The 12,726-nt window shown below is 39.0% G+C and overlaps 1 protein-coding gene across 1 annotated transcript in view; it reads right to left on the bottom strand.

The window, feature by feature from the left end:
* The window catches only part of nbas (NBAS subunit of NRZ tethering complex), a 205,906-nt gene that overhangs the window by 170,580 nt on the left and 22,600 nt on the right, over positions 1-12,726 (bottom strand). Inside the window, exons 13-18 of the mRNA XM_065256755.2 lie at positions 11,718-11,781; positions 11,154-11,347; positions 7,250-7,510; positions 6,953-7,078; positions 5,469-5,620; positions 5,253-5,390 (exon numbers count right to left, since the gene is read on the bottom strand). Of these exons, the coding sequence (XP_065112827.1) occupies positions 5,253-5,390; positions 5,469-5,620; positions 6,953-7,078; positions 7,250-7,510; positions 11,154-11,347; positions 11,718-11,781 (935 nt within the window). The remainder of the gene's footprint in view (positions 1-5,252; positions 5,391-5,468; positions 5,621-6,952; positions 7,079-7,249; positions 7,511-11,153; positions 11,348-11,717; positions 11,782-12,726) is intronic.

The following is a 12,726-nucleotide window of genomic DNA, read 5'->3' as shown; positions in this document are numbered from 1 at the left end:
AGGGATGTGCAAAACTACATTTAGAAACGTGGTATTATTGTTATAGGAAATCTCGGAATAATTGCTGGTTTCACTTCAATCTATTTGGAGCATGCTTCACATTAGACTTCTGTTTTGTTTAAAATTAGATGGAGCCCAACAGTATGGAACATAATGCAGGGGTCACTAGACATGTTTTACTGTATGCATTTGGCAAATGCTTTTATCCACAGTAAGAGCTACATACTGTGACCCTAAAAAAAAGAAACCCTGAAAATGTTTTTGGCTGTGAAGGTGGTGCCATAAACGAGATGAATTTAAAGATGCAACGTTTTTATAGTGCAAACCAAAATAAAACATCTACATAAACCAGTCAACCTTACCTATAATTTTGGGTAATAAAAACCCAAACATTTTCCACTAACAGGCACACATACAGTGCTGTGCAAAAGTCTTAGGCCACCACCACCACCAGCTTTGTTGTTTTAGCAAAGTTTTAATGTCCATTCATATTGATTTTCCACTTCTTTTATTAAGATACAAACAGAAAACACAGGAAATATGTACACAAAATTAAAAACAAAACAATTTTCAGAACTAAATGGGCCCTATTTTAACGATCTGAAACGCAAGTGTGAAGCGCAAAGCGCAAGTGACTTTGTGGGCGGATCTTGGGCGCTGTTGCTATTTTCCCAGCGGGAGAAATAACTCTTGCGCCAGGCGCAAATCAATAAGTATAGCGTGCACAATAAGGGATTGGTCTGAAGTAGGTTCATTATTCATAGGTGTGGTTTGGGCGTAACGTCAAATAAACCAATCAGAACGTCATCCAACATTCCCTTTAAACGCAGGTGCGCAAGTTCCATGGCGGGTTGCTATTATTATGACGGATTTACCAGGCGCACGCCAGGAGCGGTTCACAGCCAAGGAGACCGACGTTCTTGTAAGATTGTAATATTTTTTATTGTAACAATTTATGATTTGCAAAAATAACTGTTGCATCGGTGTAGATTAGATAAGCAAATTGTGTGCGCGTTGTGCACGCTATACATTATGGTCAAGCATGCGCCCTTAAAATAGCATAATGAACAACGCGCAACGCGCCACTGACTTTAGACTAGTTTTTCTGGTCAGTGGCGCAATTGTTTTTTGAAACTGCAAAAAAGCATCAGGGATGGTTTGCGCCGGAACACGCCTCCTTTTTTGCGCTGAACCGCCCAGGGAGCGCAAGTTCATTCCCTAGTTTGCCGACGTGCGTCTGTGGAGGGAAAACCCCGCTGTGCGCCGGTGCAAAATACGAATGATACATGCGTCACTGACAAAGTCAATTGCGCTGGGTGCAAGATAGGGCCCAGAGTCTTCTTCAGGCATCAGTCAGTATTTAATGTGACCTATCTTGGCACGAAACACATATTTAGCTTTTTTAAATAAACTGAAGTCCTGAAGTAATTCGATTCGAATTAGGATTTCATTTCATTTAGGTTTAAGAGATCCTGCAGTTTTCTGCTATTGCTCAAGTGAAAGGGGGGTTTAACCTAAATACTTGATACTTCAGCTTATACTTTTATACTGTTTTTATAACTACATACACATTTCCTGTATTTTCTGGTTGTATTCTAATAGAGACTGAGAAATAATTATATATGATCACTATACAATTGCAAAAACGGTAGCATGGTGGCCTAAGACTTTTGCACAGTACTCTATCTGCATGCTAGGGCGCTCCTGTTACAGACTTACTGGTTTTATTAAAAACTAAATCAGTCAGTGCTATGTAAAGAGTTGGCCTGACTATAAAAACAGCTCTGCAGAATTACAATTTTGAATGCAATTTGAGAGCAATTAAAATTCAGTATGCAAATCAAAGCAAGAGTAAAATGACCAATCACAGTTCAGTATGCAATCTGCACATAGGAGAAGGTACATTAGCACTGTAATTGCGACTGTTTATGTCAATTAATAGATTTTAAATAAAAAAATTTAAATGTTTTATAACGTTCTGTGAAGCAGCTGCGTGGTAAATTCTAAACATCCAAAACTTAATCATTTAATGTAAATAAATAACAAAAACTTATGGGAGTGATGTTGTTACTAAAAAAAACCTTAATGAATGGCTAAAGGACACGTCAACTTATCGATTTTAAAATCTCTGATTCACTGTGCCCTACGCATGACAAATGCTTATTTAGTTTCAGCAATTTTCTCTCATTTATTCTGTTTGTGTCTCTCACCGGTTTGTCTCTCGTTTACTGTAATTACATTCATGTCATATCGGCCACACTGCTCAGCAAAGTACAATTCCAACATAAATACATTTACGTTTATGCATTTGGCAGACGCTTATATCCAAAGTGACTTTACAAAGTGTACATTTTATCAGTATGTTTCTCCTGGGTTTGAACCCATGACGTTTTGCACTGCTAATGCAATGCTCTACAACTGAGCTATGTGATGCACTGAGCTATAAATAAGAAATAATAAAGATAATGTACTAAATGTGTTAAATGGTTGCAGCTGAATAAATTGTAGGTGCTGCTGTAATTTCCATTTGTGAGAATATCTATGTGAGAATGAAGCCTGAGTGACAAGCAGAGATTGTTAAGACGAATCACTATCAAAATATGCAGCGTTGCTGTGATGGTAAAAACCGAAAGCAGCTCACTGAGCCCGTGTTACACACACATGCATGCACACACACACACACACACACCTTTAGGTAAACCCAGCAGTCTGATCGATATTGCCACGTTGTTATAATGGCGGTGCAGTTAAAAAGAAATTAACAGAATGATGATTGTCTTTTTTGCCACCGCATTAGCACAGTCAACCGTCAGGAGAAATTGCAGTACACACCATTAGTCTCTCTCTCTCTCTTTCTCTCTATTTTATTTCTAGATGTCTCTTGCTCAATCACATCAGAAGAAGTAAAAACGACATCATGCATTATACATATAGACAGACGCCCGCAAAGACGCATAATCACGCGCATTACATCTACAGCCTGCATACAAACAAACAGCCTGAAGGAGCAGGCGCGCAAACCGGTGCTTTGCTGTCGGACCACTGCCGGAAACGTACAGTAATTAAGTGTAAATTAGATACAGTTCCATCTAATATGCATGGAGAGCAACTGCGTATGTGTTTAGCGACATTGTGTGATGAAAAATTAGGCAATTCTGTCTGTGTGTAAACAAGTGTGTTTTGATTAGTCCAGTGTTTACAGCTAATGCCGGCCAATCTTTTCTTTTTGTCTACACCCCTCACCCACACAATCTTCTTACCGTGTGTGTGTTCATAATTTGCTCTCACGGAGGGATCTTTCATTAGGCCCTCACGGGCAAAACACAACAGGGGCATAAATTACCTATGCAGATTAGAAATAAATCTATAAACGGCTTTAAGTTTCATCCTCCACCTCTCGCTTCTTATTATCCCTTTCCGTCTTTTTCTCTTCCGTCCCATCTGCGCTCGCTATAAGATCTCTATCTCTCAATCTGACTTCCGAATGAGCTTAAAGGAATCGTTCACCCCGATATGAAAATTCTCTCATAATTTACTCATCCTTATGCCATCCCACATGTCTGTTTGTTTCTTCAGCTGAACACAAACAAATAATTTTATATGAGAAAGTGCCATCATATTACCTACTTACATAGGGAAGCTCCAAAAAGCACATACACTCACCTAAAGGATTATTAGGAACATTATACTAATACTGTGTTTGACCGCCTTTCGTCTTCAGAACTGCCTTAATTCTACGTGGCATTGATTCAACAAGATGCTAAAAGCATTCTTTAGAAATGTTGGCCCATATTGATAGGAAAGCATCTTGCAGTTGATGGAAATTTGTGGGATGCAAATCCAGGGTACGAAGCTCCCGTTCCACCACATCCCAAAGATGCTCTATTGGGTTGAGATCTGGTGACTGTGGGGGCCATTTTAGTACAGTGAACTCATTGTCATGTTCAAGAAACCAATTTGAAATGATTCGAGCTTTGTGACATGGTTCATTATCCTGCTGGAAGTAGCCATCAGAGGATGGGTACATGGTGGTCATAAAGGGATGGACATGGTCAGAAGCAATGCTCAGGTAGGCCGTGGCATTTAAATGATGCCCAATTGGCACTAAGGGGCCTAAAGTGTGTCAAGAAAACATCCCCCACACCATTACTTTACCACCACCAGCCTGAACAGCATGCAACAAGGTTCTCATTCTGTTCACGCCAAATTCTGACTCTACCATCTGAATGTCTCAACAGAAATCGAGACTCATCAGACCAGGCAACATTTTTCCAGTCTTCAACTGTCCAATTTTGGTGAACTCATGCAAATTGTAGCCTCTTTTTCCTATTTGTAGTGGAGATGAGTGGTACCCGGTGCTGTTGTAGCCCATCCGTCTCAATGTTGTGCATGTTGTGGCTTCACAAATGCTTTGCTGCATACCTCGGTCATAAAGAGTGGTTATTTCAGTCAAAGTTGCTCTTCTATCAGCTTGAATCAGTTGGCCCATTCTCCTCTGACCTCTAGCATCAACAAGGCATTTTCGCCCACAGGACTGCCGCATACTGGATGTTTATCCCTTTTCACACCATTCTTTGTAAACCCTAGAAATGGTTGTGCATGAAAATCCCAGTAACTGAGCAGATTGTGAAATACTCAACAACCATGCCACGCTCAAAATTGCTTAAATCACCTTTCTTTCCCATTCTGACATTCATTTTGGAGTTCAGGAGATTGTCTTGACCAGGACCACACCCCTAAATGCACTGAAACAACTGCCATGTAATTGGTTGATTAGATAATTGTATTAATGAGAAATTGAACAGGTGTCCTAATAATCCTTTAGGGGAGTGTACATCTATCATTAAAGGACTCCAGAGGGTTAATAAATCACAGAAATTTGGGTGCATCCCTTTTATTCAGGAGAAATATTCCTTGAGGACCATCTACCAGGCGTAATTGTTGAGTACTGAGGTTGACTAGTTTTTCTTTCTATACTGATAAATTCTGGTATTTTTATCATGCTGACAGCATCCCATGTTGAAGATGTTTAACTCGGTAAAACCCTTTCAGAAGCGTTAAGTCTTTAAATTCATCCTCTTTAAGTCATCAATGCATTACTCATACACAGCCAGAAAGACGCCTCTGGCAGTTGTCCCTGCCACCCACTCGCTCCAAAAACGTGTCTAATCGTGTCAGGATCATCAAAAACAACCTAATTAAACCCACCATTTTTACTTAAAACTGTAACTTGTGTACGTGCGAAAGCTTACTTGCTAAAATCCACTTTTTCAAGGAGCTCTTGCCTCCTCTTGGCCTCCCCCTCTTTTCTTTTCTCCATCTCTTCTTCCATGGACAGAATGTCTTCGTATGGAGCATCATCTAGGTCCAGATCACCAGGCAGGATGAATCTGGGAAAGGTGACATTCTGGTTATCACAAAGCACAAAAGGAGACATGTGGATCTGTTAGTGTCAGTGCATCACACACCTGCCACGGTCTTCACCGGTACCGATGGCGATCAAGGCTTCAAGATCGGTTCCTTTCAGTCCATACTGCAGAAGCTCTTTGGCAGCGTCCACATTTTCTGGAACCCTCTCCACACATTCGTGCAGTACCCATGACCTTTTCTTTATCTTACTCTGTTTAAAAAAAAAAAACAGTATTGTACGCTTACACTGTTAAAGGACCACAGTTTTTCAATATTTTACTATGTTCTTACCTCAACTTTTTTCAATTCGTGCACTTTTATTCTTTATACAGCACTTCTTGAATTTGTTAGCATTTATAGCCCCATTCATTCCTATGGCTCCAAACAAAAGTTTTATTTTGTGCCACTATACTTACTGGTGTAACTACTCGTGTAACAGTCTTTAAATAGGGAAATTGATCCCAGTTGGGAGCCATAGGAATGAATGGGGCTAGGCTAAATGCTAACACATTCACGAGGCGCTGTACAAAAATTAAAAGCGCACGCATTGAAAAAAGATAGGTATGTATTAATTTGTCTAAGTTGAGGTAAGAACATAGTAAAATATTGAAAAACGGTGGTGTTTTTCTTTAAAAGTGAAGGTGCTTCACAATGCCATAGACAAACCATTTCTGGCCATATGGTTCCATAAAGAACATCCAATATCAAAATAACCTTTGTGTTTCAAGAAAGTAAATTTTTTAGATTAGAAATGGTTCTTCTAAGTACCTTTGACTGATTGAGTGTACTGTAAGCTTATTCACAGAAAGCACATCAAAATGTGCTTGCTCATAATGTTCAAATTTGCTTCAAAATAGACAAAATGTTAAATGCTCAGCTCTTTGGATAAAAGCGTAAATTTTCAAACAAAATAAAACATCACTATGGAGGCTTTTACTCCATTTGGGAACAAGCAACCTGCAATTTTGCATTGCGTATGTTGGTTTATTTACATTCCTAGCAAAAACCCATACACATCAAAAAGATACGCTTCACCTCACATGTCCAAACTAAATATCAAGTTTGGCTGTTTAGCATGATGATAGATGTTGTAGTTTGGGGGACAAAAGCGTAATTTCCCTTGATAGCCTTGCCGAGCAGCCGTGTTTTCATTATAAATATGAAAAGATTTTTTTATTCAGACATTTCAGTACATTACACCACACCACAAGCTTTGTCAGCGACAATTGTTTTTCTTTTTTTTTAGAGAATTCTGAAAAGCATGAAACAGACTTATATATTCTGTAAGCTTTGATGTCACAGTTCAGGATAATCACCAGTGAAGGGCTTGGGACTGTGTTTATTCTTGTGGTGCCATTAGCCAATCAGTGCTGTCAGGCATGTCAGAATGTCATCTCCTGTGGCTTCACAATGATTTGTCAGTTTGCATTTACAAGCGTTTCTCAGAGTGAAAAGTGCAGTCACGCTTAGCGTAAAAAATCATCACTGATTATTCAAAATGCAGCTATGGATGACAAACGCTGCGCTTGCAGAACTTCCTTACCAGGTAGTCCTGAATGGATGCAATGCTGACTGTTGATTTTCTCCACTGTCTCTGATAAACAAGATCCGAATCCAGATCGTAAGCTTGAGCCAGAGACAGAGCCTCTCCATACTCCTCATTATCAATCTGGCAACATAAACACACATAGACTATTATGTAGTCTCACTTAATGTTTTGTTACACCTAATGGTTCAAGCTGATAAAATAATTCATTCAGTTTCCTCCTATTTTCATTCTGACCATCTTCCTGACTTACATGTCATACAACTAAGAGACACTGAGGTTGTAGTAACCCACCTTCCTCTGGTAAAGCTCTTCTGGCGTGGTAGATCTCAGGCTGACAAGCCGGTAGTTTTTAATGACGGTACGAGGTCGTTTTCTGGGAGGGGCGAAACGTTCCATCTCCGTCACGTAGTACAGACCCTGCTTGACATAGCCGAAATAGCGTGCCTTCGCTGAGGACTCTTCATCAGAGTCGGAGTCTTCCTCCCCATCATCCCCCTCAACAGTCTCGCTGCTCTCCAGACGAGAACGTTTAGTGGCCAGCTTTACCTCACACTGAAAACAAAGAGAACATTTTTAGATTTTGTTTGAAGAAAGGGATCAAGATCTAGTTGGTTAGCATGGGTCAGTTAAGCCTCTAATGGTCGATACTGTTATTACACCAATTATGAGATGAAAAAGCATTTTTATTGTTGACTCCTATTCTGAAAACAGAATTTATTTCTTAAAAATAACAAATGAGTTGAAAATAATTCATAATATAATATTTTTTACAACATGGCGTCCAGGATGGTATTACAGGGGGTCTTTCAAATACTGTTTGAATTAAAAAAAATCCAACAAGAATGCATTAGGAAGGATTTACATTTCGCATCTTGTGCACGTGCAAATACATTATTTTGAATGTAGGCAGGGTTTCCCACAGAAAATTTGTTAGTCAGGGTGGGCGTGGCAGGGGTGCGTGGCAATCAAAGGTGCGAGGCGTACGCGTCATGATGAAAATGAAAATATTTTTATTTAAAACACTCAAATAAAACTTAATTTTGAAGAAACTATGACAGAAAATGAACACATACTAGATTATTAATTAATTAAATGTTTTTAACAGATACCTCAAATGAAAATACCTGCTTGATGAAGTGAAACTAAAGGGTTAATAAAGACAAACTGAAGCAGATGTTGTAGAACGTCTGGGCGAACGATTATAGATAGCGCGAAGATTGTAAAAACGGATTATTTCCCACTATTAACTACATTATCTTAAAGGAGTGTAACTACTGTAAATAAATGCACATAAATAACGTGAGCAAGAGCGCTCAATAATTATATCGAATCAACAGGCACATGCAAGCTAGCTAGCAGGTTGCTCAAACAACAAAAATCACCAACTAACTTTCTTTAAATTTGCAAAAACTATAGACTAATACAATAACAGGCTTAAATAAACCCAAAATGTCCACCTACAGTTCTCACAGACAAGCGTTTTATCAACTGGCTATCCTCCAGACATTTGACGGACCATTTCGGGCGTGTGGCGTCCGCGCTATTGTCCGAGATGTTTTACCAACTCGCTACTAGTTATCCTCAAGACAGTGACAGACCACGTCTTTCTCTCATTTGGCCATGTCCACGCTATTCTCCGAGATGCACTTGATGGCCTTTTGTGCATCAAATTTTATTTTTATTTTTTGGGGGCGACCTAGATATGGCGGTAGGGTTTCCCAGCTTAGGCGGGCCACCTGAACTGCAAAGTGCTGCGGGAAACCCTGGTAGGCGCACAGCAAGAGTGCTCAAATAGAAAGTGATGCACACATAATGCGACACGCCCTTTTTTTCTAGGTGTGACAGAAAATTAAAAGTTGTGATTTTCCAGGACAATATGACTAGGAACTATACTCTCATTCTGGCGTAATAATTAAGGACTTTGCTGCTTTAACATGGCTGCAGCAGGCGTAGTGATATTATGCACTGCCCGAAAATAGTTCCTTTGCTTACTTGCAACTTTTAATTCTCTGTCGGTCTTAGTACACGATGTAACTACAGAAGAGTCAAGTTTTCAAACTCTTTGGTTATTTGTTTGTGCGATGCTAATGGTCTAATCAGATTCAATGGATTATGCTACGCTATGCTAAAAGTGCTACTGCCAGACCCGGAGATCAGCTGAATGGATTCCAAAACTGTAAAAATCAAACGTTTAACTCTAGTGGAGTTGGAAAATGAGCATATTTTAAAAAAAAGAAAGTGGAGTGTCGCTTTAAGTATGTATCTTTGTTTACAAAAAACCCGCAATTTTAATATCTTTGTAATGTAATAAAGATCAAAACAAAGTATGTAAAATCATAATATGTTTGATACATGTACTGGGGGTCATCTTTTTACATTAAGGGGTCCTTGGAAAAGGTTGAAGACCTCTGTTTCATAGTGTTTATATTTTTAAAGGGGTGTCAAATGCATATTTTTTTCGGACTGCTTGCAAAGGCATCACAAATCAGTCTAGGGAAGGGCACTGTCTGTTCTTTTGGTGCCATCAACCATCAGCACAGTCATGATGTCATTTTCCTGCAGCTCCAGTGTAATTAGTCACAGGACTTTTTCGGCACCGATCCACAAAACCTGTCTGTGCAGAACTGAGAGCCCATTAACAACGATGGGACATTTTAAACTGCTCATTCATTCAGGCGTTTCGCCATTGACATGAAAAGGAATGCAAAGCTGGATGGCTCTCTCTAACTTTTTTGTTGAAGGTACAGTGAGAAAAATGGCTTACAATGAACAATCAAAAGTCAAGGTAGACATGTTTAGACTATTGTGGAAAAGCAAGTTCATGATTGTTTGATTATTGACTTGGAGGACTGACAGACAGTCTTTGCTGTTTCCACAGTGCGCAAACACATCACATATTATCCTTCCTGGCAATACCTGTCGTGCTATCTCATTATCACACACAGAAAAATCTATCAAATAAACTTCACACACTCCACACCACAGCTGTGTGCTGCATTTCCCTATGGAGTGAGCAAACCGTCAACCGAACATACAGCCCGAATAAAAAGCCACATCTCGCTCTCTTCTCTTTTCACTCTCTTTATTCATCCCTCTTTACTTCCCTCCAGGTCCACATTTCTCTTGAACACCGGTGGAAAAGTGCCAAAAAACAATGAGCTTTTATCTTATCTGGGAATGAGAATCTGTAAAGCACTTCTATGATAATAGCCTGCAGATAAAGAGAGTATGTGAATGACAGGATAATATTTACAAGAGTAATTCATCAGTGACTACAAATAAAAGATACTGTTTTGATATTTTTCAAACAGACAGAGCATTGCATTAGCGGCGCCATGGGTTCGGACCAAGGGATAGATGGAGACAGACAGACAGACACACATGAGCATTGCATAGTCCATTTTCTTTAAAAAAAATCCAGATAATTTACTCACCACCATATCATCCAAAATGTTAATTTCTTTCTTTGTTCAGTCGAGAAGAAATTATGTTTTTTGAGGAAAAATTACAGGATTTTTCTCATTTTAATGGACTTTAATGGACCCCAACACGTAACAGTTTTAATGCAGTTTAAAATTGCAGTTTCAACGGAGTTTCAAAGGACTCTAAAACGATCCCAAACTAGGCAAGAAAAATAAAAATATGCCCTTTTAAACCACAACTTCTCGTCTATTTCCGGTCCTGTGACGCGCCAACGCGACCTCACGCAATCCGTCATCACGTCAAGAGGTCACGCATGACATATGCGAAACTACGCCCCAGTGTTTACAAGTGTGGAGAAAGAGGACCGTTCCGACGTTGTTGTATGTCGAATGATACTAATTAATGTCTTTGTGTCAGTTTATTGTTTAAAATGGTCCGCAAATGTGTGTTTCATATATGTAACGCGTGACCTTTCCACAGCATTACGCAATTACGTGAGGTCGCGCTGGCGCATCACACGAATGGAGGAAGATGAGAAGTTGTGGTTTAAAGTGCATATTTTTTAATTTTCTTGTCAAAAATGACAATCGTTTCGCTAGATAAGACACTTATGCCTTGTTTGAGATAGTGTAGATTCCTTTGAAACTGCAATTTTACAAAATTATCTGAACCTAGAGATGGATGGATGGATGGATGGATGGATGGATGGATGGATCGATGGATGGATGGATGGATGAACCGTATTAAACCCATATATTTATTGTGCACACACCTCCAAACTTAGGAAGCCCCCGTCATGGGCAGAAGTGACTCGCAGTGAGGGTTCAAACCACTCGCAGGATTTGCCTAGCAGGTTTTTAAGGGTCCGCACAGAGGACACGGTGAGGGCCCCAGAACATCGAGCCAAAATCAGCGCCGTCTCACTCCACCAGCTAACATCTAGCAGAGATTGATACTGCTCCTTATCTGAGATAGAGAGAGAAAGAGCAGCACAGCAGAGATCTTAATATCATAAATAAAACATTTCACAGACGTTCATTCATTTCAAAATCACCGTCCCATGGCTAAACGTGACATACGATTCAGAAACATCCTTTTAAAAAGGAAATAGAGAAGAAAGTTGGAACCGAAGCAAATAGACAAGCTTTATGAAAACGCATGATTTAAAACCACAATCAAAATGTCAGTGTGTGAATTTAACGCCTCTACAGGAAGATACAACACACAGGATTTTATTAAAACATTCTTCTCCTTCAACCCAATCGTGTCTGGACTCGCTATATAATTAATAGCACCAAGTAAGTGGACCAACGTCTGAGGTTAAAGGTCGAGCTACCTCTTATCTTCTTCCTTTTCTCCAGCGAAGTCTTCCACTCTGGGTTGATCTCGTCAAATCCGGGCTAAATGAAAGAGAGAGAGAGAGAGAGAGTCAGAAAGTGTGAAACAGGATAACTTGGGTGTTTTTTTGAAGGAACACAAACGATGGGCAAATCAGTGATGCAGAACAGCGTGACATCTGGAATCTGAACATTCGTCTGGCATATGAGGCAAAAAGGCAGACACACAGACAAACACATAATCCTGTGACATATTGTGAAAAAGTGTGATTGTTTCTAACTGTGCCAATGCTAGAGATATTAAAGCTGAAGTGTGTAATTTTTATATTAAAATACCCTTTCCATTCCAGCTTCAATCACACAGTGTTCTCGCCAAATTCTGTCATCTCAATTTGTGTGTGCCCAAAAGTAATAAGTACTTAATTTTACAGATAATAATGGACTATACACACTGCAAAAAATGACTTTTTTTACCTAGTATTTTAGTCTTGTTTTCAGTACAAATATCTAAAGATTCTTAAATCAAGACGTACTTTCAAGAAAATAAGTTTAGTTTGTAGACCAAGAAATGAAGAGTTTGGTTCCAAAACGCAATAAATCCATTTTGACTAATTTCAGTAAACACGTGTTTTCTATACCAAGAAAGTGACGAGATGAAAACCACTATTTTCTGTTACAAACTTTCACATGCCATATATAGGTTGTAAAAACATAAATTCAAATCCAAAACTGGATTCTCAAAGATTTATTATAAAAACTGATTATTTTTTCAACAAAATACAATAAATAATGTTTTTTTTCAAAATGCTATAAATCTATTGAATCAATCTATAAATGTGCATTCATCTTTGCCATGTTATATTCATTTAGTTGACTAGTGGTATACAGTGATTAAACATTAATGGCATTAATTAAAACACTTTGTCATATTAAGAACACTATCATTGCTGCGATTATACTTGAGACATTGTCGCTGAACTTTTTTGACAGCGATCAGCTGTAAAATGT

The sequence above is a fragment of the Paramisgurnus dabryanus genome, chromosome 12, assembly GCF_030506205.2.
Source record: "Paramisgurnus dabryanus chromosome 12, PD_genome_1.1, whole genome shotgun sequence".
In the NCBI taxonomy this organism is placed as follows: Eukaryota; Metazoa; Chordata; class Actinopteri; order Cypriniformes; family Cobitidae; genus Paramisgurnus; species Paramisgurnus dabryanus.
This window is presented reverse-complemented; position numbering and strand designations above follow the sequence as displayed.